Source organism: Trichosurus vulpecula, chromosome 1 (genome assembly GCF_011100635.1).
Source record: "Trichosurus vulpecula isolate mTriVul1 chromosome 1, mTriVul1.pri, whole genome shotgun sequence".
In the NCBI taxonomy this organism is placed as follows: domain Eukaryota; kingdom Metazoa; phylum Chordata; class Mammalia; order Diprotodontia; family Phalangeridae; genus Trichosurus; species Trichosurus vulpecula.
In genome coordinates, this window is record NC_050573.1 from 490138835 (window position 1) to 490166509 (window position 27675).

Sequence of the window (27675 nt, forward strand, 5' to 3'; positions counted from 1 at the left end):
TAAAATACAAGATATTTTACATTTGTCATGAAAGACACACACACACACACACATACACACCTTTGCTTCCTCTAGTTGTCTTTATAATGCAAGACGGTGTTGGGAGAATCTTTGTAGGTGTGTAGGTATTTAAAGATATTTTTCTTCTTGGAGGTGGACTTGAATCGCAAAGCTGAGAACCTAAAAGCAAACAAGATATTAAAAAAATTACCTTTAAAAAATTTTACCTTTGCATTTTGAGAAACTTCACTTGCCACATTCAGCGGTCTTACTTGTATATACATTCTAACAATTAAACTGATTCCAAACTCTATTAAACAAATAAACGTGTCATAATGGAAACTTTAAATTAAAAATAATTCCTCTTTCTTTTAATCAATTAAATGTTCTGTTTATACTACAAATAACATGCATTTCAATTCATAGTCTATGGAAAAAATTTCTGTAAAAAAAAATAAACTGTTAATGTGCATCACTTCCCTTGACTACACATTTCTTCACCTTTCCTAGCCCTGGTTATCTCCTCTTGAGTTGTTCATTCAACATTTCATTTATATCTCATAAATGTGGCTCACTTGTACATTTCATACAAAATTTATCAATTTACTTAGACGAGAAAAAAGGGTACTGGATCATTAGAGATAATTGACTCACTTTCTATTTTATTTCCTAAGTAAAATTCACACAGTTCTATTTTAGCCTCATTGTCAGTATTCTGAGATTCTATTTTAACATAACTTTATTGATTAATGCTTAAGGAAACAACTAAATTGGAACTAATAAGATAATTTAATTTAGCTTAACCAACTAGCTCTTCCATAAACACCTAGTATATGTGTGTGTGTGTGTGTGTGTATGTGTGTGTATGCAATAAATAATAGTATTCTTCCTAAATGAACAGAAATACAAAAACGGTATTTCGATTTCAACTCACATTTTGTTTCTTTCACTTTACAGAGAGATGTATTCACAAGTTAGATTTATAAACTAGGCTGAGTCAAATTGCTGTCTTGCCAACTTTTTCTTCCTCTATGATGACTATTTCATAGGATTAAATATTTAGAATTGGAAAGGATCTTAGAGATTATTTAGTCTAACTCCTTTCATGAAAGAACTATTTTGGATTCAAAGAGTTCAAGCGTTTTTTCCAAGGTCAAAGAGGTGGTAAAGAGCCAGGATTTGAACCAGGTACTCTGACTTCCAATTTAACACTGTTTCTACTACACAATGGATAAATATTAATGCTGAATGATATCAGTATGAAAATTAAATGTGAGCTTTACCTTATTTTAACATAGACAAATATTTATTTTATCTACTTAAGCACCTTATAACATAGCAAAGATCATAGTCTTTCCTAGCTAAAAGAGTATAGCCAGCAGGTTTAAATTTTTACTAGAAACTTACCTTTCAACTAAAATTGCACAATAATCACAGTAACCTAAACAATAATACATTGTATGATGCTATAAGTTCTATCATCAATATTACACGGATATTAATTTTTTTTCAGTAGTGAAAAAAATGATGTTGATTCTCAGAAAAATAAAACAGATTAGTAAAGAGACAGTCTATAAGAACTTAGGGCAGCAAAGATCACCATGATGCAACATTCATTCATAAAGAATCACTCATGTTAGATTAAGCTCATTTCCATTTTTTTAGACAAGATTAATAGACTGGCACATAGGGTAATGGCACAATCACAGAACACCTGGATTACAGTACTTGACAATCTTTCATGCCATTCTTGTGGATAAGATGGAAAGATGTGGACTGGAATACAAGTCAGAAAAATTAGGAACTGTTTGAAAGACTGGACTTAAACAGTAGTGATTAATGGATGTCAAACTGAAAGGAACTTCTAGTGGAATGCCAGATCCTAATTCAACATTTTTATCAATGATTTGGAGGATATTGATGGCATATTTATCAAATTGGTGGCCAACAAAAACTAGGTAGATAGCTAGCTGACAGAATCGGGATCCAAAATGATCTTATAAGGCTATAAACAAGCACAGGTTAGATCTTCATTTTAATAAGAGACTTGTTTCAGGAGTTAGAAGTCAGCAAGTAGAGGCAAGGGGAATATTTGTTGAGGAACTTGTAGAGAGGTTTCATACTTTAGATAATGGTTAGACTAGAACAAAGGTGGGGAACCCGTGGCCTCGAGGCCACATGTGGCCCTCTAGGTCCTCAAGTGTGGCCCTTTGACTGACTACAAACTTCACACTGAACAAATCCCCTTAATAAAAGGATTTATTCTATAAAACTTAGACATAGTCAAAAGGTCATATCCAAGGACCTAGAAGGTCACATGTGGCCTTAAGGCCACAGTTTCCCCATCTCTGGACTAGATGACCTTTGAGGTTCTTAGATTCTACATTTTTTTTCCTATAAATTTCCAGATCAACAGAAACACTAATAATTCAAATTTAAGTATTAATGTTCTCTCCAAATCTTCTATAAAAGATTCTGAGATCAGTCATTTTAGGCTATCTATATCACTGCATTCTCTATTACCATTGAGAACTTCCTTCTAGGTCCACTGCTTTAGACGGGGAAGAGGAAAGATATTGTGAAAACTATATTTGTACACGAGAGTGGCTTTCTAAGAACAAGTGTTTTTATCTCATTTCATACTGAGGTGTGGGATATTAACATCATCTTACAGACAGAAAATGGGTATGCAGAGCAGATGAAGTTAATTTGTTTAATTAAGGTCACAGCCATTAACATCAGAGCTATAAAAGACCTAGCTATGACCCTAGATTGATAACTTTTCCACTAAACCAGTGTTTTCATGCTGGAAGATCAAACAATTTCCATAGTGCTGCTGCTAAGAATGGCTACTTCATACTCCTTATTTTATTTAGAAAAATATATGGCTTCATCTAATCTCTTTTCTTATAATGCCTATGCCTTGAAGGCATGGTGCTTCTAGATACCTCTACCCATCCGATTTTCCCCAAATGGTATGTGTATATGCCACATATGCTCAGTAGAAAGGTGTTTTGGAATATTTTTTAATTATGGGAAGGTAATTATGTCCTTAAGAGGGGCTGCAAAAAATGAAAAGTCTTATTCTGTACTGTGAAATTCTTTTTCTTATGGTTTAGCATCTCATTTTATTTTCAGGTTATCATTATCTGTAATACAATTTCAATTAATAGTCAAAATAACAAATTTTCATACAAGAAGGAGTTGCCGTTCTTCTTTCAGTTGGTGGAAGTGCAATGGAAGCAAGAAAGTCATCCACCTGCTTTAAAGATAAGGCGTTGTGAAGAGTTTCTAGAGGGCAGATAGATGGCACCATGGAATATAATTCAAAGCCTGAAATAGAAAAACAAAAAATATCGATGGATGCAAGAGAAATCACGAGTGAAAATGAGAAAAGACTGTTGCATAGAAATAAAAGAAATTTATCTTTTAAATGTAAACACATGCAAACATATGACATCTCTGAAGTCATGACATCAGATGCTATGCAGTATGGAGTCAGAATAAAATGTGTCAAAGATTCTATTTTATATGTAATTTCATAGTATAGCATTCACAAGGTCCTTTATATAATGATTTTCATTCTACATTTTGATAAATTTGTAAAATGTAGGGAAAAAAATTAAACTAAAAGAGGGGTGGGAAAAGCTAATCAGAGATACAAATTTCATCTTATATCCCTATCCCAGCTCAAATGCACAGATGATACATTTAAATTGAATCTATTTTGTGTTCCTGATAATAAGATAATAGCACCAATTTCTAATTTAGGGACAGTTATGAGTTTAAACTTATGGAGAACAACTTAGCCAGGTATACTATGATCAAAAATATCCTCTTGATTATAAGATTCCACACAAATATTGTTAATATTTATTCACTTACAGCAGATTTAAATTCAAGAACACAACTTTCACCTACCTTATTGAATTAATGAAATAATTTCTGTCTCTATAAATCATTAATTGTTCCCAAACTTAACATAAAATACAATTACATTCTCGTTTAGTAACATTTGCACAAAAATACAAACAGTTGGTCAAACCAACATGCAGATAACATATTATTAATGCTATCCATAGGGGGGAAAACATTTTAAAAACACCAGGCATATTTCTTACTATATCATATTTCTAAAATTGCCTGTTTAGAACTGCTTCCATATATTGTTATACCACAAACCTTTCTCTGCATGACTACATTTTATTAAAAAACTTCATTCTCTTCATAGACAAAACTTTGAAATACTTAAAAATAATGCTGAAATAAAGTATATACTCTCTAATTAAAAAGCAATTGTCTGGTTAACACAAACACTATTTGCTACTAGATACATTATTCTAACAGTTGTATTTTCTAACTAACCTAAGTGTATTACATTTTGACCAAAGAAATATCTTATTATGTTGAACTTAATTTAGAAATTCTATGGTTAAAACAAGACCTATTTCTATAATGCAAGTAGCTCTATTTATTCAGAACCAAAATGTACTTAAGTACATAAGCAGAAAACAGTTCACAGCAGCTTGATCTTCATGTGCAAAACAGGATAGCACATCAAAACATACATACCATCTTTATCACAACAGTAAGTAAAAACTCCCACTCTAAGCATTTAAACATATTGATTTGGCACAAATATTACTACTTTAAAAATACAAAGATTCATGCAAGCAAGCGCAAACCCTTTCTTTGCATTAAAAAAAAAATCTATATAGACTCCATTCCCAAATGTTAATCATGACTTCACAACCGTGGTTTCTTTGTTGCATTTACCTATTTTGTAACAAGTAAATGGTAATATATTCAGGATGCTCTTTATCTAGTTTTCCTTTCTCCTTCCATGTTTTTTTTTAATGGACAATGAAAGGGTTAATGCAATTTTTAAAAGCCACCCTGCTGTCATGTTTAGAAGTTACAAAAACATACTCCTGGAGCCTAGTAATTCCACAGAGGAAATGGACCACCACCTATAGAGGTGTGGTATTCTGCATTCAGGCCCAGAAAATAAGGTAAAGCACTGTCAGAAGATACCTGTTTCATTATGTTCCTCAAACTAAATATGAAGGGAGGGATAAGTCCATGAAATGAATTAAAGGAGGAAACATGAAAGTTAAAGGAAATAAAAGTGAAAGGAGAGTCAAATAAAATCCACAGGACAGATACACAACAGAAGAAAGCTTGAAAGCAGGAAATCTTGAACACCCAAAGGCTACACTTATAGGAGTTCAAAAGAAAGCATATTATCATGCACTAGATCATAAAGTGGGTGTGGGGGGAGGGAATTCATTTAAGTTAAGAATTTTTAAAAAAATGAATGTGGGATATTACAATTATCTTTGGCCTCCATTTGCTTCAAGAGCACCACACTAAATCCAGTCTACACAGGCTTTCCTGCACACACACACGCTTCTCTATCCTTACTCTAGAGCAAGGATTAAAAAACAAACAAAACTATCTTAACCTTGTGAAGTCTCAGAACTCTGTGTCTTGTTTTTCTGTTAGATAGTTCTTTTAAAAAGCTCCTCTACAGCAATCTTCTTCAGGAGTTGAAGCTGTGTCAAATAAGGCACTATTTCTCCAAAAAGTGGTATTTAAACAGCTACAATGGAGGAAAAATGTGAAACTTTGAAGCCAAACTTTCATATGTTGAGTTTAATTTCTTACTCCACCACCATAGGCCTTCAAGGAATGGCACTGCATCGTTTACAAGGGAATTTGCAGACTATAAGAAGGAAAAAAAAATTAAACTTGTATTCAAATCCATCCATTTGATCCAACTTTCTGTGAGCCTTGACTTCCAGCAGAAAAAAGAAAAATTCTCCTATATCAAAATGTCTCTACTTTGAGGCATTTTTAGCTCAGTCATAAAAATTGTGCTTAAGAGGGAATAAGTCTTTTCAGTTTATTTTAAACTGTTTTACTTCTGTCAACAGACCCCCGAGTCTCAAATGATAAAACGTAGTGGGTATACAAAAGGATGTTGCTATTCAAAAGCAGCCCAGTACATAGCCCATTACTCCCAGCAAGGATGAGGGAATTCTGGGTGACATGGGGATGTGATTGTGAAAGCCCTACCCCAAGGAAGCATAATATCACATGATGATGATGAAGTCTGAACTCCCTGGTTGCCTGAGCTTCACCACAGATAGAAAATGGTGAATTTTGTATACTTATAATCTATGATTAAATACCTCAATGGAAATATCTATGTGACCAGAAAAAAGGAATCAGGGAAAAGGTACTTTAAAGGACATTAAAACTATTAAGAATTAAGAATAATTAAGTGTAATTAATTTTGATATTACAAAAAGGATATGGTTGGATCACTTGGTAAACTGGAAAAAGAAAAGGAATTTCCAGTGTAGATTTAGAATTAAATTGATCTTCAACATGGGCAATTAGAATTAATTTTAATTTTAAAATTTCACAAGTGATATTTTTATGTAAATTAAAAGTGAGGAAGGGAGCTACACAGTATTGTTATTTTAGATACATAACAAGTTAGAACTGTGTGCTGGTTGGAGTTAAAGAAGGACAGGTGAATGATACTGTATACCCCACATTTGGAAATAAAGTAAAAAATGGATGAAGCAAGGGAATATCTTTTAAAATAAAAAAAAAAACGTACCATTGGTTGGGTGTCGAGCAAATGAGATAGAAAACCTTTTAACAGCAGAACCACGTGTGGCGTCTGAGAAAGAGAAAAACAGGTACCTGAAATTCACAACAGCTACCAAAAGAGGGACATTTAAAAAAAAGAGGGACAAAAGATGAGAAGGTTAGAATCCAGTGACATGCAGAAGGGATCATGAAAGAAGGCTGTAGGCCAAAGTACTGGTTAAAAGAATTAAACTGATTTGCTAAAAACTGCAAGGCATTTAATGAAGTGTATGAAAGAAGGAGAAGCAAGATGAGCAAGTGATTTTGGTAAATACAAAATTGCACTGGCTAAAATAAATTTATGTGGAGTATATAAATTTATGTAGTGTGTAGCTAACTAGACCTGAGGATTAAAAACTACATACCCCTTTGAGCTTCCAACTCCTGACATTACAAAAAGAACAAGCCTCTATACACTTCAAAGACCCTCTAAAAACTAAAATATACATACATATACAAATATATTATAAATAAAATAAATATATAACAAAGCAAGAAGTTTTCTAATGAGGAATACTGGAATTTTCATCCTATGCTGTCAATATTTTAAAACATTAACAGCTTGACATTTCTTTCACTTCTTATACAAATTCCTTTCACTGTAGTTTAGTTCAATATCAGTAAGAATTTAAGGGGGAAAATAGAAGTTTCAGTTATCACAGAAGAATTTCTTGGTTTAACCATTCTCCTCTCACAAAAAGAAATGCATAAGAATTTACATGTCAACAAACTCCCAGGATACAAATATTGTATATAAGCCTGAAGTCAGTAACTACAATAAACTTTGCCAAACCCATATCCAAGCTGTGCATAGTGAAGAGAGCTTGAACTCATACAATTAGGCAGAGAGGGTCATTGGCCTAAGGCTTGTCACTGAGGAATAATGTGTGCTCATGGGTGTGTGCGTGGGTGCACATTTGTATCTGTGCGTGAGTGCGTGTCTGCACATACCATCTATGCAGCCAGAAGAAGTCAGCTTTTTACGATGAGTACGAGCATAATCCTGTAGGTTAGGTGCACTTGAAGAACCCCCGAGCACTGCGGTGCTAAACAGGCTCGCACAGTGAGACCCTGATGGGAGTTAGAGAAAATACATACAGCAACCGGTGTTCTTCCATTCACATTGGGGTGCATGCAACATGCAACTGACATGGCTTAGGTTCACACTACGCTTGTAATGGCTTAGTGGAATAATTATTTTAATTTATTATATCTAAATATCACTACACTTTAACACACATACAACAGAAGGAAATTTAACAAGGAGACTTAAAGCAATCTTTGCAGGCAAAAAAGGTCTATAAAATATTTAGTTTTATATAAATCCTAAAACATTAATCTTAGGATAAAATTCCACTTATTATTTTTATTATACTACAAAATCAAGGTTAAACTACTACTTGTAGAGGTAACAGTTACTTTTGTTTATCTATCATATGTGTGTTAACAAAACTGACTAAATCATTTGGAATTTTTACTATTAAATAAATAACAAATCTTTTGTAAAAAAAAAAGTCATCTAATAAAACACATTACTAGCATATGTGATGAATCCCAGCCAGAATAAATTGGGCCTGGTTTGTGGCAAGTCTTTATACTCAAGCAAATCCTTCACCAGTGCATCTATCAGTTTCCACCAGCGCTATCATGTTACATCAATTAAGAAAAGGAAGATTATATAAATTTCTAGCAAGACACTGTGGGAAAAATAAAATCTATCATCATAAAATGTATTCATTTGAGTAGAGAAAGAAGAAACATAAAATTACCACAAATATGTAGGCATAATACAACAGTTCAGACCCTTTATACAGAGAACGCAATACAGATACACTTGAACTTATATGAATTTAATCCTATCTTAAATCTACACAGGTAAATGCTAATTATAGCAAACACCACATCACTTCATATAGTGTATCAACCATATGAATTTAAAAAGTGTTTATAATTTTATCACACAGATTGAGGACTGTTCCACAGTTACTTAGCATGCATGTAAGAAAATATTAGGGGATAATATTTTACAGATGAACAAAAAGTAAGGTTTGAAGTTTGCAACCATCAAATTTTCTTGGAAGTTGTCAAAAAAAATCTAGGTATCAAAAGTTAGTTTGTTTCTAAAGAGGCTTTACATAAAGTTGAGGAAAAATTTTAGTTACAGAACACAAAGTTTAAATCTAATTGGATGATATCTTTCAATGGTCTAAATAGTATGGCAATTCAATTTATAGGTTTAACAGCTAGGGATTATATAAGAAAATGAACTGTTTGTCCTTGTTAACTTTATTGAAATGTGTTTTGTGAAGTTACGTTAGCAAAATATTGGGCAACTCATTGTTCTTGAATGGGTATAAAGTAAGCATAGCATTTGGTCATGCTTTCACAACTTAAAGAATTTACATGTGTGCAAGACAGTGTATATTATTAGGTTTGTTAAAGGAACAATATTTCCATCAACCAACATACCTACTGCATTCTGCTTTTGGTCCACAGTCCTTTGTTTTCTCACAAAATTAGTATTTTCTGAAACAACCTGGATAAGTAAAGCAAGAAAAATGAGGCAAAACAGAACTATGAAAAAAAATCAACTGTCCATTATACTTGATACAGCAGCCTGTTCCAGACAGACAAGGGTTAATAAGCATGATAAATATTAGTAGAGATACATAAAACACAAAAGATCATGCAAGATCCCCTTCTGAAGGGAGTCCATTTCACATGAGATCCTTGCAATGAGGTGGTGCGAAGCAGGCATTCAGAATGAGGGCATGTATGAACCAAGACAGATGAAAAGAAATCATTTAAAGATCAATACAATTCTGGGTTTGTTTTTTTTTGGTTTAAAAAGAAACCAAATGCCCATTCTTAACAGCTCCTGTACTGGAAAGGGGTGGGAGGGAAACAACAACAACAAAAAAGGGGAAAGACAATCGTTTGAGCTCACCATACAATTACTGTTCCATGCATGGGCTTAATCAGAGTAACCTTTACATAGACACAGCCTTAATGGATACCATAATCCCTTTTTCTATAATTAACTTCCTTTACGTTCCAAACGGAACCTGCTGAAATTCTTAGAGAAGTCATGGATAATAGCACATCTTCCATTGCAAAAAACAAAAACAAAAGCCTCTACAATATTTTGAATTTCAACAACAAAAAAACTTTTCTGGATTTACTTTATTTAGCACCAAAAATAATTGTTGATGTATCCAATATTTGTCTTATTTTGGGGGGGAAAGTTTCAAAATATTGTATGGGTCAATGGAAGAAGAACTATTTTTAAAAAAATATTCCTCAAGTTAAAACCTCCACATAAAGAAGTTTGTGAGGAAGAGAATGATTAGTGTCAGAGTTTGACTCCTGCATAGTTAATTCTGGGTCACTGAGAATCTGATACATAGAAAATTCTTCAAACCCCAAATTCTAAATAACATCTAATTTTTTAAATTATGGAGAAAAATTAAATTTACCTACCACCAAATTAAGTATTTTAAAGTCTTAAAGGACAACTAAGCCAAAACAAGAGTTTGATTTATCAGTAGAGCTAAAAATTCCAAAAATTGTACAATTTTAAATCAAAACAATCTCAGAAACTTAAAATAGAGAAAATGCTGTGAAACAATGCAGTTGTTTTCTTTCTCTCAAAAGTTCTCAGAAATCACAAGCATTTAAAAATGTACAAATCAAATTCAAACAGAAGGATTTATTTCAATAGAAAACACAAGGGATTAGATGTCCTCAAAGACAGTTATTTGTTGCTCTGAATGCATAAAAATGTTTAATGAAGTAAAGTTTAGAAACCTGTTGCCATGAGCCAAAAATACTGGATGTGAATGCCAGTGATTGAGGGGAGACAGGGGAAGAGGTGATTTGTTCCCCTGATCTGCGTCTTCGACGCCCAGTACCCACACCACTGGTGTAATGCAGCCAGGTACCAGTACCCTCTGGGCTAGACACACTCAGGGGGCTCTCTTCCTGGAAGTGAGAAAGGGGGCAAACAAAACAAAACAAAACAAAAAAAAAAACAGCAAAGCATGCACAGTTAGATACAATAGAGTCAAATGATCAGAAAGAAAAAAAAATACAGTTTGTACTCTTTCATTCACTTTTCTAAAACTATTAAACAGTAACTAGGGCATCAAAATATTTCGGTATTTAATTTAATAACTCAACATAAATATGTTCATTAATTCATCCTCAGACCTAATATTTTCACATTTTTTTGGATAAAAAAACTATCAAATGCATATTCAGTTCTAATTGAGAAAAAAAAGTAGGAATCACTTATTGCATACATATTGTACTGCTTAATAGTTTTCCCCTCCCTCTTCAAACATAATAAACTTTCCCAATTTCTATTCAGTAGACTGTTTTTACATTTTAAATATTCCATTTATTTTTATTCAAGAGGCTTTGTGTGCTACAGGATGGATTTTTCAACCCAAAGCTCTAATGAACTGTGCTATGGAGTGAAGAGATTTCAAAGTATGAAAAGTATTACTGTCTGCCAAACATTAAAAAAAAAAAAAAAAAGAAAAAAAGGTTTTTTAACAGAATAAAATGGAACCAAACTGCACTTGTTTATCCTTTCAAGCTATCTATTTTTCTACCCCCTCCAAAGACTATTTTGAAGAGTTCACTAGGTAAAACATGCAGCAAACATTCCCATTTTACATGTTTGCATGTTCAGGTTTCAGACAGTGAGGACAGAGTAAAATCTACTTGCACCAAATGAAGAGAATAGTCTGTTTCTCTGAGTGTCTTTAGGAAGTACAAACTTCTGATTTCCATGGAGGTGGTGGGCGCTGGAAAAAGTCTTCAATGTTTTACTTGAATAGTCTACCTTATGGAAGTAAAAGTTTAGCATGGCATAGAAATATCTCTTGAAAACAACTATTTAAGCATTTTATAGAACATAAAGTTTACAAATGTGCTGTCCAAATTCTGAAAACTTAACTAGGGCAGTGATTTTGTCAGACTTCTGCAAATACCACAGATCAGACATAAAATGAATGCTTACTGTTGCATTTGCTTTGGTAGTGTTCTGAACTATTTAGAGTGCAGAGAAGAAGGTTTTACTATGGTCTTAAAATAATTGTGTTAAAGAATTTGAACAATGGAAGGCTACTCTGATCAACAACATAGCAAAATCACTGCCCTCAACACAAAAAGTAACTTAGGTTATATTACCATATGTCACTTACCAAGTTTTTTGAAATGAAGTACCCTTAGCTAATCTAAACTTAGTAAATGTAATAGCAAAAATAAGAACCATGGTCAAGGAAGTAATATCTAGTATATATTTTCTTAAAACTTTTACAACCAACTTAGAATCTATTGATAATAAAAGAGACTACCATAGGTACACATCAAATTCAAAGCCTAATGAAAATACTGTTTTGAGCATCATTTAAAATGAAACTGAATACATTTCCTCCCCAAGCTATTACTACTCACAATTTGTACACTGATTATTCTAATTTCTGTAAACATTTTTTTGTAATTTAGTAGTATTTGATGATTTCTTCACAGCCTTAAGCTTTTATCAAAGAGTTACTGAAATTAAGTAGTAGCTTGATTCAATCTGGGAGACATCAGCATTTATAGAATACAAATGTTCCAGAACAAAGTAATTTTAATCCATAGGTGTATAAATCATATCACAGGTATTATTATGATGCTCAAGGTACTTAACTTTCTTTTCAAATGTTACCAAAGTACTTTTGCTACTGGGTATAAGGAGGTTACTAAGGTATCTATTAATCTTAAGCATTAATTATTGCAATTTAATTGAATTCGGAAAATCCATTAATATTGAAGTTTTGTATTCATTAGGCCAAGTTGTCAACTTGGTTTTCCTTACCTTAAACTGCTATCATTCAATTCAATCGCTGCTGAAGCAATTTTACTAATTCCTTTCCAAACCCAACCAAAAATCCCTCCTGTCTCATCAAGGTTTTTTAAAAAACAGGTTAAAAAAAAACATACCACAGTAGCCTCCAGTGACAATGAGAAGAGACAGAAAATCTGTAAGCATCTTAGTAAGGATTTATCTTGGTAGCTTTAGACACTTTCCATCATAAGATAAAAAATATAAAGTTCTGCAACCTACATTTTACAAATGCCTCCATATTTTTATTATTTCTTTAAAAAAATAGACAAAATTTTCATCCAGAATTTCTACTAAGTCCCCAAGTCAATTAAACTTAAGCTGTATTTTCTTTTCTATTTTATTAAACTAAAGTTAAGTTTCTTTTAGTGAGAACATGCTGTAACACATATACTTACTTCACTTGCCTTCCTAGTTCGTGGAAGGGAACATTTTTTGTGTATGTGAATTGGATCTGATACCATGGGTTTGAAAATTACTACAGCTCTATCAGGCTCATCCTTTTTACATCTGTGTGTCTCATCATCGTATTCACATTTTTTGGAGAATTTCTTTTTGTCTTCATTCTGCAGGTGGAGAGTATTATAGATTTTTCTTTAAGTAAGACAAAAACTTTGCTATAATTACCTAAATATTTATATTTCTTGTGGTAAAAATCACACAAACTGTCTATACAGAAATAGATATATTCAATTCAACAAGTAGACATACTACGTGCCCAATACTGGAAAATATGAAGCAATACAGATGATTAGCTTCTGAACTTGAATCTTTTGAGGGGAGATCAGACTCAAACATATGGAACAATCAAGACATTACAATATACTATGCAATAAACGCTGATTTAATCAAGTGCAAAAATGAACACTGGAAAAGAGAAACTGCCAAATATGAAAATAAATGTAGAACAGGGAAGGGAGGGAATACACATTTATATAGTGACTTTGTGTCAAGCATTGTGATAAACACTTTTTGTAAACATTAACTCATTTGATTCTCACAATTCTGGGAAGCAGTTGTTATTTTATCCCCATTTTACAATTGAGGGAACTGGGGCAAAGAGAAGTTAAGTGACTTGCCCAGAATCACTCAGCTAGGAAGTGTCATAAGCTGGATTTGAACTCAGGTCTTCCAGGCCCAGGGTTCTATCCACTGTACCACCAGCTGCCTTGAATAACAGAATGAGACAATTTCAAGTTACTAGTTTGTCTCCTCCCTCTAAGGTGTTTTTGGCGAGGGTGAACTTCAGTAGTTCTGAAAGAACATAGACAGAAATGTGAAAGCTGAGAGGGCTAAAATTTTCACAGCTAAAGGACCCCACAAACCAATGAGATCATGAATATAATGAAGCACTAAAGTAGGAGGATGTATAGCTAACACTCATTTTCATGTCTGTGTATTACAGTTTTAGATAATAAGTTGGTAGTGGAAATTTTAAGAAAATGTATACCAGATGTTACTTCCCTGACCATAGTTCTTACTTGTGCTTTTACAATTACTTAAGTAATGAGAAATTTAGAATGGCTAAGACTATTTCATTTCAGATAAGTACAAAAAATTTCTGATTTCCATATGCATGTTCCAGGTTGTTCAAAACATTTACTGGTTCTCAGTGTTGAAAACCATGAACGTTATTTAATTATTAAATTTGTAAGTAACTGCTTTTAAGAGTTATTTTTATGCCATGCTAAACTTTTAATTCTTTTAGGTATACAACAGAATCTTGCAATTTTCTGTCACCCATCACTTTCATGGAAATCAGCAAGGTCTTTCTCTACCTTTCCCACCTCCCAAAACAGACCAGCTAATAAAAACTTCCTGACTTCTTTTGGTGATAATTTCACCCTTCAAAAGGCGGAGAAAACAACAAAGGGAAATTTCATTTTGGATCTTATTCTTCATAACAGGGAGGAACTGGTTGCTGTAAATTATGGGAACCCCAAGGTGAAGTGACTACTATATCCTAGAGTTTGTGACAGAGGAGAGAAAATTATGGCAAAGTTTCACATGTGCCATCGATTTCAAAGGGCTCAGAAAAATGACAGGTAAGATCCTATAGAATTACATGCTTGAGAGGAAATCAGTTGAGGAGGGATGGAAGACTTGAGAGGAAGAAAAATGGAATTTGTCTGGACAGACCAGTGTGGCTATACAGGGAACTCACTAATGAAATTAGATTTTTAAAAGAAACATAGAGAAGATGGAATCAAGTAAAGGTGATACAGAGTGAATACAACTTGTCTCAAAAATCTTAGTGCTACATCCAGAGAAAGAGCCTGAGTGCAGATCAAAGCATACTATTTGCTCTCTTTTTCTTTCTCATGGTTCCTCCCACTCATTCTAGTTCTTCTCCATAACATCACTAATGTGAAAATATGTTTAATAAGAAGGTATATGTAGAACCTATATCACGTTGCACGCCATCCTGGGAAGGAGGAAAGGAAAGAAGGCAGAGAAAATTTAAAACTTACAGAAATGAATGTTGAAAACTAAAAATAAATAAATTAATTTAGAAAAACCTTAGTGCCACTTTAAGCTATTAAAGTAATAGCACTAAGACTTTTGGGGGGACGATTCCTACAAAAATTCTGTCATGAATGTTAAAGCTCAGAATGAGCTAAAGCTAGTGAGAGATGCTAAGGACAATAGAGTTGGTTTTTTTTAAAAAGGTATCTTGGTATTCTATCACAATCACATAGCACAACTTGTTCAGCCATTCCCCCAATACAGCAGAACTAAGAGAACATTATATACAGTAACAGCAATATTGTTTTAAAAACAACTTTGAGCAACTAAGTCATTCTATTACAAATACCAAAAGTAACTACAAAAGACATATGAAGACGCTATCTGCATCCAGAGAAAGAACTGATAAATAGAAGTATATATAGAATGATTTTACATATACATACATATTTGTGTCTAATGGCAGCCATCTCTAGGGTAGTGGGGTAGGGAAGCAAAAAAAAGGAAAAAAGGGGCAGCTGGATGGCACAGTGACTAAAGCACCGGCCCTGGAGTCAGGAGGACCTGAGTTCAAATCCGGCCTCAGACACTTGATACACTTACTAGCTGTGTGACCTTGGGCAAGTCACTTAACCCCAATTGCCCTGCCTTCCCCCCTCCAAAAATAAAAAAAGGAATAAAAAGGAAAAAATTTACATGATTAAATATTTAAAAAGAATAGCAAGTTGTACACAAGAGGTTTCACGTGTAATCATCTTTTTTTTTATTATACTATGTCATGAAAATGTTTGTTTTATTCAATAAATTAAAAATATAATAAAATACATTTTTTTAAAAAGTATACCAGGAAAAAACTGGAGGATTAACAATTGATAGGGAGTTTGGTTGAAATGGATGGGAGTATGATAAGTGACAAAAGAAACTGTGCCGTCAGCCACTTGTGCAGAGTCAGTCTGAGTTTAAAACCTTGCTTCAACTTTGAGTATGTGTATGGCAGTCAGGGACCAAAAATACCCTTGCACATACCCACTTAGACATGGGAGAGGAGCTAAGGCAGCACAGGTCTCACCTCATTAGATGTGTACCAACCAACATACTTTCGACTTTGTGGAAGTTGTTTACTCCTGTTTATAAGAGCATAGTGCTGTTTGAAATCTGTGCTGGCACTCCAACTGCTTGCTGCCTTGGTGTGTTAATAATAATCTCCTTTGTCTTATTTCCTGAGTTTGCTTTATTGACGATGACAAGCCTGAATCAGGGTATTCTCTTAACAATTTGGTGATCCATGAAGGGATCACTTGTTGGCGTAACTATAATAGGGTGAGCCCACCATCAGACTCTGCAGCTGACACTTAACTTTTGTCTAATTGCTAGCTGGAGCGGACTTTGGAGTAGATTCTTTCAGTGGCCAGTCAGCCATAAAGCAGTTGGAGAATAAAATTCCCCAAACTCAAAAATGATAAAGTGAAATAGGTCCTGAGCCTGAAATTGATTCTCTTTCATTTGTGCATGAAAATAAAAGGAGCTACATGAAGAAAAGGGGCAATGGTGAGTAGCTGGTCTTGTCCAACACTAGGTCACCAAGGGACAGAAAGGCAAGGGAAAATGGTATTGTTATGAGATCAGGACAGAGTGAGCCTCCCAATGACTCTCTATTAGGTAAGCTTTTAAAACCTGGAACAAGGAAAAACTGCCAGTTCAACTCGGAATATTTCAAACTGTAGTGGTAAAGTTCAGAAAAAACTGGACTCTATACATAGATAATGGTAGAAAACAAATTTGGCCAGATGAATATGGGACCTTTGATTAGAGTCAGCTGTAAATGCTAAAAAACAAAAACAAACAAAAAAAACCCCAGATTCTAGATCTAGATCTGGAGGCTAGGCAAAATGGATTATTAGTACTGATGGGCAGGTCTTTCACCTCCTCTGTCTGAGACTACTCCTTATATCCATACAACTTGGGTTTCTCAGAAGCAAAGACCAGGGCACCCTTAAGAACCACTTTTATAGGGAAAAGACAGAAGAGAAGGGATTAAGGAATTGAAAAGGAGATTTAGAAAACCAAAGGGGGTGGGGTGGGAGAATGTTTTCCCTGTAAAAAGGAGGGGCACTTTAAGAGTTTGCAGGAAACTGGAGCAGGACTAGACCTCTGGCAGAGGGAGATATCATCCGGATTGTCAACAGGGGGCCCCAAGAAGAACCAGCTGTCATACCACCTTTACCGGTCCTCCCTCTGACCCCACCTACCAGCTTACCACTGATTGTACCTTGTTTTAAATACTGGAGATGAATATTCACAGTAAGAGAAGAATAGGTAGAAAGTTAAAGAAAGCTAGAGTCTGTTTGCACTGAGTGTGAATGAAGGGTTTGAAAGTAAAGGATCTGAGCTTTAGAAAGAAAGGTTTGAGGGAGGATATAAGGAACATCATGTCACTATTTTGATATGAATAAAAATTTATGAGATGGAAAATATAGTAATACATTTGCAATACAGAATTATTTGAGGACTGCATACCAAAAGTCTGTCCTCAAAAGACCATAAGAAGAATATATTTTAGTTGTTATATGAGGAACAGAAATTCCTCATGGTCCCTAGGAGAAGGCTGAGAATACGACACTGCCACTTTAAATATTTGGCAGTAGATTAACTGAAAAGTGCTAGTAGTAAATGGCCCTTGGGAAAAGTGAGATTCTGTATGATACCACTTGTACATGTAGATCCAGATGTGACTGAATTTATTCTAGTTCCATTTTAAGTGAGATGTATATTTCTGTCAGGATAATAGAATGTTTGACCCTCCATAATTAAATCAGGCCTTAATGGAAAAGGCACTTAAAATATGCAATTTAGGCAATATGTTTAAAAATTGCAAAAGTAAGTTTTGATACAGTATAGTTAGATCAAAACTATTCTATACTGGGGTCTTGAATGCAATCAGTATAGAATGTCAAAAGTGATCAAATGAAAGGTTTTCTATGTACAATAATTCCGACATAGCTTTAACTGAATTGATGTCATCTGACTGGGAAGAATTTTTGTGTCATGTTTTATGTCTATACTACTGTGTTATTGTTTTTCTAAATTTTATTGTATTGTGAATTTGGGGAAACCACTGTATAAGAAATACTGTTAAGAGGATGATGCAATTGTATCACTGGAAAATTTAACTTCTCTTTTGATATGGATGCTGTGAAATTATTAAGCTATTAGAATCTATTGTCAAAATGTTAAAATTATCAAATTTTTTTTATAATTACTTTTGATAATTCTCTCTATTTTCTCCTTGATAGTTTTTTTTTGGAGGGGATGGCAGGGCAATTGGGGTTAAGTGACTTGCCCAAGGTCACACAGCTAGTAAGTGTGTCAAGTATCTGAGGTCACATTTGAACTCAGGTCCTCCTGACTCCAGGGCTGGTGCTCTACTCACTGTGCCACCTAGTTGCCCCCAAAATTATCAAATATTTAACTGGCTATATTTTAAAAGGGAAGAATAATAATTACTTTGTGGGAAAAGGAAAAAAAGAGAGATCTTGTAAAATCTTCTTATTTGTAAAAATGCCAAGTTTCTTGGTACCATCTGCTTGGGTGCGGTCATAAAATCTTATCAGTCTTGTGAAAGAATTTGCTAAATGTTGTGAAATTCCAAAATAATGAATTGGTTTGCTGAGAAAATGGGATTCCCCTCTTTCATCACAAACACTCCTTGCCAAAGTGTGGGGAATTTACAAGTTTATAATTTACAAGTTTGCTTAGAAGTTTAGTTAGTATAGAAGAGATATAATGGTCATTTGGCATTGTGAAAATTATGAAATTTTACCTGGAAGTAGCCAGTTGTTTTTCTGGGTTTTAAGTGAACTATCATATATTCCCTTTCTATGTGGAATTCTAGAATGCAATTATTTCTTGTGATCTGAGAACTGCTATAGGTGCATGTGCATCCCTGGGAAAAGTTGAGAGGACGACCTTAGCACAGCTGAAGATCAGATCCTTATCATTCAGTTTCCCCAATGTGTTATTTCCTTTATTACAGAAATGTTTCCTACCTGGTTAATCTTGAGCCTGGCTATGATACCCTATGAATAGTGAGGAACTTTGCTGACTGAGTGGCTATTTCAAAAAGTTAACTATGACTCTGACCTGAACTCAGACAGAACTAAGGATGCTTTATCTTGTTATAGTTATGTCACTCTATGCTCTTAGGCTTAGGCTTGGAGGAACAGTTCTGATGATGTTGTCCTTCCTTCTCCTTAAATAGCAAATTTCTCTAACCATGGCAGGTAAAACTGTAATTTAAAATGTATATATATATATATATATATATGTACATTGTGTATATGTGCACACACACACACACACACACACATATATATATACATATATATATAAATAAATGAATCTTGTTGTTGTGATATCCCAACATCTCTGAATTGCTATAACAGAATGCAAAAAAGAAAAAGGTACCTTGATGATGTTCTTCCTACAGTTCTAGTGTTTATAAGGCTAGCTCTATAAGGTCTGAACTGGTTTTCACCACATGAACTCATTATTGGAAGGCCAATCTGATTAGATTTATTCAATTTTACTAAATCATACTAAGTCTTACATACTAAGAGAATCTGCACAAGTGACCTAGAACCTGGAGATGGTCAAGGAAATGCCTTCACAAAACCTGGCCTGATCCATGTCCAAATGTTTGAGAGACACACAAGAAGGGCTTGCCAGGCTCCTACAGATCATGGATGCTGGCAAGGCAATGCACATACCTAAAGCTACAGCTATAATGAATTTATTCACCCTACTGTAATTTTGCTCATTTTATTAGTTCTATATGTGCTATGGGCCTGTTATCTGTTCTGCAAGCTGCTTATAATTTCTGCTTGGAATGATACTGATTTGGGAATTGTTAAAAAAAATGGTGAGACTATCAGTAGACTCAAATGAGAGGCTGTGGAGGTATCTCTGGGCTGTCATGGCCATTGCTGAACTTGTAAAAAGGATCCAGTTCCTTGTCCTTGGTCACGCATAGCAACTGCATGCCCAGAAACGTATGGGAACTGAGGCACCTGTACTGTAAGTTTGCTGGTCATGGTTTGTCTCTTCTGTTTATGCAGAGGCCCCATATATGGTCTCTCGCTGCCTTTCTTATCAACAGTTTTAACTCAGAAAACTGTAACAAAACCTACTATTTGAATACCTACAGACTCACTTTATTGAATTACCAAAGATTATGGTCTATGGATATGTGTTGGTATGCAACACATTTGAGCCATTGGGTAGAGGTTTTTCCAGTGACATATACCACAGCATACATAGTAGCGAGGTATATGATCAAGGACATAATACCAAAAATTGGCTTGCCATGTACTAGTGACTGTGACGAAGAGCCATATTTTACTGTGGAAATAACCAAACAACTCTCCCAGTGTTTTGGGATAACTCTGAGCCTGCACACCCCCTTACCTTATTATGGGGAGGGGAATGGCCAGATAGGAAGTTAAGTCCCTTTTGGGAAAACTATACCAAGAAAACAGTTAAAATGGTCTCAGTTCTCTTTCACAGGTCTGGAAGCAGGTAGCTTTGACACAAACTCTGCCTTTGGAAGAGCTGATGCATCCATCCAAACCAGGTAGCTATGTGTGGACCCTCAAATTCTGGAAGACTTTTAGTATCCAGCCCTCCTGGAATGGACCTTTCCAGATCTTGTTGAGCAGTTATACTGCCACCAAGGTTACCAAAAAGTGTCCTGGAAACATCATTCCATGTGAAGCCTGTCATGATTGACTTCAGCCCAGCAGAGGATCAACCTCCGATCAATCCCTGGACCCTGGCTAAAACGAAAACCCCACTCTTAATCAGGAATCCTTGGCCACCTGTTTGACCTGACAACTAGGACCTTATCCCTCACCTATAACCTATTATGCATTTGTTTTCTGCACTTTCTGCCCTATTTTGCATACTTGGGATTGGGGGAACAGAGGACAAAATGCCAGCCATATCTTTAACTAGACTAATCATTGGATATGTACCCATAATCCTTGGAGGAAGGGATACCCATGGTGGGAGCAGGGCAGGATGGCCAAGATTTGTGTGACTATTTACCAAATTATGGGGAACTGTAAGTATTAAGCTACTTGTACTGCTATAGGGTGGAAGGAGAATTTCTCAACATCCTTTATATTAGACTAGAAGAAAAGTAGTAACATCTCCCCACGTTCATCCCTGCTGGGCTACACTCTACAGATACCCTAGTATGTTAGGAACAGAACGAATAGCCAGGGGATGGGATGGCAGACAGGATGTAACTATACCATGTCCCTACATAAGTATGTGACTTTCCATGGGAACCAGGGATATATAAAGAATGTTTTCTTTGTGAAGGACAAGGTCTACAAAGCCTACAAGGCTTTTAAGATGGCCCTTCTGGGATATCATTTTTTTGTGCAATAATATACTATCGGTTTCCCCCAAATTGGCAGGAACACTGAGGGATGGACAAGGTTCTTTTTGGCCACTGGGCTACACCTGTCCTATCTATAAGCATACACAAACAAGCATGCCAGCATCCAGGTATCTGCTTTTATCCCCTTTAGTAGGAGAACCTGAGTGCACCGTCAGTGCCTTACTGATCATATATGGGGCCACATGCAGCCTAGCCCTCCTAAAAAGAATGAACAGAGTTTTGCAAGTCTTTCTCAATGAGGCCATAGGTGCTGAGGGAGAACATAGTATCCCAGTTCATGCCCTCAGGGCTGTAGCCTTATAAAACAGGCTATCTCTAGACTTCCTCCTGGCAGAAAGGGAAGGGGTATGCATGCTCATAAATCAAGAGTGCTGCACCTGGGTTCCTGACAACTTTGACAGCATTTATTCCCACTTGGATTCAAAATTCAGAGCCTAGAATAAGTTTCAGGCAGACAGGAAGGAGTCTTGGTCTCACTGGGAGTGGCTAACATTGTGGCTAATCAATTTTTTATGGCTGAAATACTTGTTAATAAGTTTTCTATCAGTCTTCCTTATAGAGATCATTTGCTGTGTATGTTTACAGTGTTTCTCTTGGGGTTAGAAACTACTCCCACAGTCTAGTCCCAAATTTCACACAGCTGAGATTAAGATGATGTAGCTGAAGACAGAGGGGCAATATAGGTCTGACTATGGTAATACACTATGACTATGTTTAGCACCAAAGGGGGGATTGTACAGAGTCAGTCACTTGTGCAGAGTTAGTCTGAGTGACCCCATATTTAAAACCTTGCTTAAACTTTGGGTATGTGCACAGCCAGTCTGCAGGAAATGACAGTCTTGGAAACACCCTTTTGTGCACACACATTTAGATGTGGGGGGGAAGCTGAGGTGGCACAAATCCCATCCCATCATTAGATGGGTATCACTCAGTATACTTTTACCCTTATATGGAAGTTGTTTAATCTCGTCTAAAAAGCAGCCTGTAGTTTGAAATCTATGCCAGCAGTACTCCAAATGCTCGCTGCCTTGGTGTGCTAATAAAGTTGCCTTATTGACCAGGGCTTGCCTGAACAAGGATTTTCTCTTAATGAAAGAAAAAACTGCACAGTTATTTTCTTTGTTTTCTCTGCAAGAGAGAACAACCTTTATGCTGGAAATGACAGAACAAGAATGACTAAAAGGAAATTGATACCCAGGATAAGTAAGGTCACCTAATGAATTAAAAAATTATAAAAAGTCTGCCAAGCATGGGCAAGTGGGCTTGACTTAAATTTCTGAGAAAATTTTAGAACTGATGATGATGGTTACTGAACACCTAAATAAGGAAGCAATCATAATGAAAAGTCAGCATGGCTTTATCAAGAAAAAGTTATGCCACATTTTTGGCGGGGAAGGGGTATGACAGGATTACTGATCTCATGGATGAAAAGATTGTGGATATGGTTTACAAACATAGATTTTTGGCAAAGCTTTTGATAAAGTATCTTATAATAGTCTTGTGGAGAGAAATGGATTAGACGGTAATACATTAAAATGATTCAGAACTTGTTGGATTACAACACTCAAAAGAGTTAATAGGGCAGGAGGTCTCCAATGGATAATTTCAGAGATCCATGCTTGACCCTGTTCTCATGGCATCTTCATCAAACTTGAAGAAGACATGAAGCTAAAAGGGACAGCTAAAATACTGGAGTCAAACTGAGTTGAAATCTTTTTAATAGGCTAACAACACTGGGCTAAATCTAAGAAGAAATTTAATAGGGATAACTATCTTGCACTTACATGAACAGAAGATGGAAAGGGCTTAGAAAATGGCCAGACATCCGTTTTCTTGAAAGAATAGATCTAGGGGTTTTAGTGAATTGTAAACTTGATAAATCCGCTGTGTGACATAGCAGCCAAAAAAACAAATTTAATTTGGGGCTGCATTAAGAGAAGCTTTTCTTCCAGAAATAGCAAAGTAAGAACTTCACTGTACTGTGCCCTCACCTAACAGGACCAGGCTTATAGAGTTCAGTTCTGGATTTAAGTACATAATTTAGATAAGCTGGAGAGTGTATAAAGGAGGGTAATCAGGATGGTGAAATGTCCTGAGTCCACATTGTATGAAGACTGATTGAAGGAAATAGTAATACTCAGTCTGAAGAAAAGAAGACTCCCATAGCCATTTCAAATGGATGAAAGACTGTCATGTAGAGGAGGCATTAGAATTGTTCTTTTTTGGTGACAGAGGGTAGAAACAAAGCCAATGGACAGAAGTTGTAAAGAGGCAGATTTAGGCTTGATGTTTTGTTGATTTCCTAAACAGTGAGAGCTATCCAAAAGTGGAATGGGTTGACATTAGTCATGATAGGTTCACTCTCCTTGGAGGTCTTCAAGCAGGGGCTAGATGACTAGTTGCTCTGTATATTACAGTGGAGATTCCTTTCTTGTATCAGTTGGATCAGAAGATAAGCAAGGTCCTTTCCCACTCTCAAATTCCACAATTCAGTGAACTAGCTCTTTTGAAGACCTCAGGAACCAGTTTAGAGATGAGGTTTTGAATAAGGATATACTACCCCTCAGTCCAGGTTAAAAAATATGTGTCAATTTAGTTTCAGAATGATAGGAAAAAAAGCTTTTATAAGCTAAGATGGATCAAGATTGTGAATATATTATAAGATAATATTTTTTAAAGGTGTCTTAAAGAAGAATCAAAGAGCCTTAAAGTTTCCCTGGTAAGTCTATTTGTTGTATGATCCATTTCAGAGAAATGTTGTATACTGTCCTCTAGTTCAAGAACTATTTATATGAGTTTACAGCTAGGTAGTTCACTTAGTTTGATATCTGTCTATTCATGTTAATCAATTTGAGAATTGGTCTTGGCACTCAAATTCAGTTCTCAGTGATCTTAACATGAAGGGAAATGTTAGTTTGATTATTAATATAGCAGATGAATATCATATTATCTGATAGGCTGTGGACCTTTTTGTTTGTTCACATCTTCACAAAACTTTAGAAATGACACTTTTTAGTTTTAATAGGTTATTTGGAACACAATTATCTAACAAGGTTGGATGTCTTGAGTCCAAATATGACTACTATGTAGTCTATCCTCTAATTGAAGTGTTAGTTGTCTAAATGGTAATAGCGAAGCATATTGGGTATCAGGTTACTGTTTCAAGATATTCTAGGCAGGCCTAAGATGTCGAATTGCCTATTAGGATGGGTTTATAAGAAATACCTGAATACAAGCCTTTCTTGTTACTAGCCCAGCAACAGTCCTGTCCAATCAAAGTACCACATCCCCTATTCTACCCTGAAAGCCCCTAGCTTTGCTCAGTCCTAAGGTACCCCATACCCAATTCACCTCTTGCCTAAATTGAAACTCGTATACGATTTGATATTTTGTTACTTTGGGCAGCCTGTGTGGGTAGGTTCCCTCACTGGCAAACTCAATAAACCCTTCTTGGTTCCTAAAGTTTTGGTTTGGGGTTGGTTTTGGTTTGTTCTAGCACCAACAATTTTATCCACAAGAGCATCCTTTAAGGATGCCATAAGGCATTTAATGAAACAGTACTATTAGGCTTGGGTCAGTCATCCAGCTTTTCCTACTGTTTTTTGAGTACTGTTGGTACCAAAGACTAACGAAAAGAATTTGCTTGGGTCTTCTCCTCCCTTCCCTAAGTGAAGGAACTATTCCAGTCTGAGGTGAATAAGCATTGGATATATAACCTAGGATCTGAACATAAAACAGGTGGGGATATTTTGTACAGGAAAAGAAGTCAACTCTTCCCTGTGCTTTCCATTCATATAATGGGTTGGGAGTAATGTCTTGTGTTTCTAGTATCCTGTGGGACCAAATCTTTAGGAAGCCAGGAATGAAAATAGCTACCCATTACTATACTTTGATCTTTAGTTTCACACTCTTAATGATTAAAAAAAAAGCAATAATAATGATCTCTAGCATTTATATGGTACTTTAAGGTTTGCAAAGCACTTTACAAATATTTTCTCATTTTATCCTCACAACATTAGGAGGTGCTGTTATTTCTCCCACTTGACAGATGAGGAAACTAAGGCAGATAGAACTTAAGTGACTTGCCCAGGGTCACAGGGATAAAAAGTGTCTTCAGGCAGGATTTGAACTCAATTCTTTCTAGCTCTAGAGTCCAGCATTCCTCACTGGAACAGCCATGTAGCTGTTCCTAATGATTTTTAGAATTGGGAAGTAGTTATTCTTTCTTGAGTTATTCTTAGGAGAACTTTGTGGGAGGTCTGGCTGACTCTGGATTTATACTGGCAACTACATATCCCTCTCATACTAGATCATGCCAAATCAGCCTCTGGAAATATAAACTGTGTGGAGTGTAGTTTTTTTGGATCCTCTATTATAAGCTAGTTGTTCTTGGGTAGAGAATATCCTACCACTCAGATCAAGTTGAGAATGAGAGCAGTTCCTGATTCTACAAATGGATATTGGGCACATTAAAGTAGTATTGCCTTTATAAGAATCACTAATTTACTCTGTGCTACCCATTTATTATGAAGAGTTACTTGGTCTGGACTTCCAGTAAGATGGCAATAAAAAATTTTCACCAAACCCAGCTCCTTTTACAGAATTTCAGATTTGGAGGGGATCCTAGTGTCTCCAATTCATACCTGAAAAGATTATATGATACATGACATGACATGCAGTAATCAAGCTCTTTGCTTAAAGACCTCAAATGTGGAAGAGCCCATTACCAGCTAGATGGAAGTCCATTCTACTTTTGGATAACTTTAGATGTTAGGAAATTTTTCCTTACATCAAGTATATATTTGCCTCTTGGCAACTTCCACCCAGTCTTCTTATTTCTGCTGGCCAGGGCCAAACAGAATTTTAACCTCACTTCTACATGAAACCTTGTCATATACTTGAAGATAACTAGCGTATCTACTCTAAGTCTTCTCTTCTCCTCAGGAAATACTACCTCAAATCCCTTCCAATTATCCTCAGATAGCACTTTAAAATTTTATATTCTCAAAAACTGAAGAAGGAACACATGAAGAACCGAAGACCCAGAAAAATTAAGTGACTTACATGAGGCAACACACAGATAGGAGCTACAGAGCTGGGATTCAGATCCAGCTCCTATGAGTACATCTCCCAAACCTGTCACGGAAATGCTACTTCCACAGGCTGTGCAAATGATCACATAGAGTATGTATCTCCAGATCATGGAAAATACTATGAGCAGTTAAGAAGCAACAGATCACCCACTGAAGAAGATAAGTGAGGCTTGTAATAGACTATGCAACTAATTTAAGAAAGGAAAGACTGGAAATATATCCTGAAAGGCAAATGAAAAAGGCCTACAACCAAGGATATTCTATAAAATAGCATAATTCTATAGAGGAAAAAACCCCATATTTTTAATAGTACTGATGACTTCTAAGAATTCCTAGTTAAAAAAAAAACGGGGGGTGTGGGGGTGGGGGAGAAGTCATAAAAAGGTAAATTAAGCAGAAGTATATCTTAGAAAGGTAAACAAGTTAGAACATTACAACACAATTAAATTATGATCAAGTATTTAGAGCCTGAAAGGGCTGGAGGTAAAAAAGGGAGAGAAGAGACATAAGAGGGTGGTGGGTATGTTGGGAAAGAGACAGCCTCAAACAAAAACTAAAACCATGGAGGGTAATAGATCATGGGATCTCAGATTTAGAACTGGAAAGGATCTTAGGTCCTAATCCACATAGAATTTAATCCAATCTCTTCATTTTACATATAAGGTAACTGAGATGCATGAAGTTTTAAATGATTTGTCCAAGGTCACACAGACACCACAGAGTGGCAGACCTAGGACCTGAATCCAGGCTCTCCGATATTAAATTCAACAATTTTTCCACTTCACCAATGTTAACTATTACAAAAGAGAAAAGGAAAAAAACCTCTAAACTGCAGAACACAAAAATTACTTAATAAATATGGGGGGATCCCTAATTAATTTATTTCCTTTAGTCCATTTGACAAAATGAATGATGTAAGGGGTAGACAGTAGAGACAATAAAATATTAGGGTATACTAGGTTCAGATTTGGGGTGGTCTTTTTGCATGTGAAAAGGCCAAGACACAAGTCTCAGGATTGGCAGAGATGGTGTACTTTCCCCTGGGTCAAGACAGCTTTGATGAGTTTAAAAGCAGAGGAACAAAACTAGAGTCA

At 35.4% G+C, this 27675-nt stretch overlaps 1 protein-coding gene across 10 annotated transcripts in view; it reads right to left on the minus strand.

The window, feature by feature from the left end:
• The window catches only part of PPIP5K2 (diphosphoinositol pentakisphosphate kinase 2), a 110998-nt gene that overhangs the window by 8510 nt on the left and 74813 nt on the right, over nucleotides 1-27675 (minus strand). The window contains exons 24-31 of one of the 10 annotated variants that reach the window (XM_036737320.1): nucleotides 12958-13125; nucleotides 11396-11512; nucleotides 10471-10644; nucleotides 9133-9199; nucleotides 7615-7734; nucleotides 6632-6694; nucleotides 3196-3333; nucleotides 61-180 (exon numbers count right to left, since the gene is read on the minus strand). In XM_036737320.1, coding sequence (XP_036593215.1) covers nucleotides 61-180; nucleotides 3196-3333; nucleotides 6632-6694; nucleotides 7615-7734; nucleotides 9133-9199; nucleotides 10471-10644; nucleotides 11396-11512; nucleotides 12958-13125 — 967 coding nt within the window. Of the gene's footprint in view, nucleotides 1-60; nucleotides 181-3195; nucleotides 3334-5464; nucleotides 5603-6631; nucleotides 6695-7614; nucleotides 7735-9132; nucleotides 9200-10470; nucleotides 10645-11395; nucleotides 11513-12957; nucleotides 13126-27675 lie in introns of those variants that run through there. The other 9 variants (XR_005009084.1, XM_036737324.1, XM_036737332.1 and 6 more) reach the window with 9 other exon arrangements.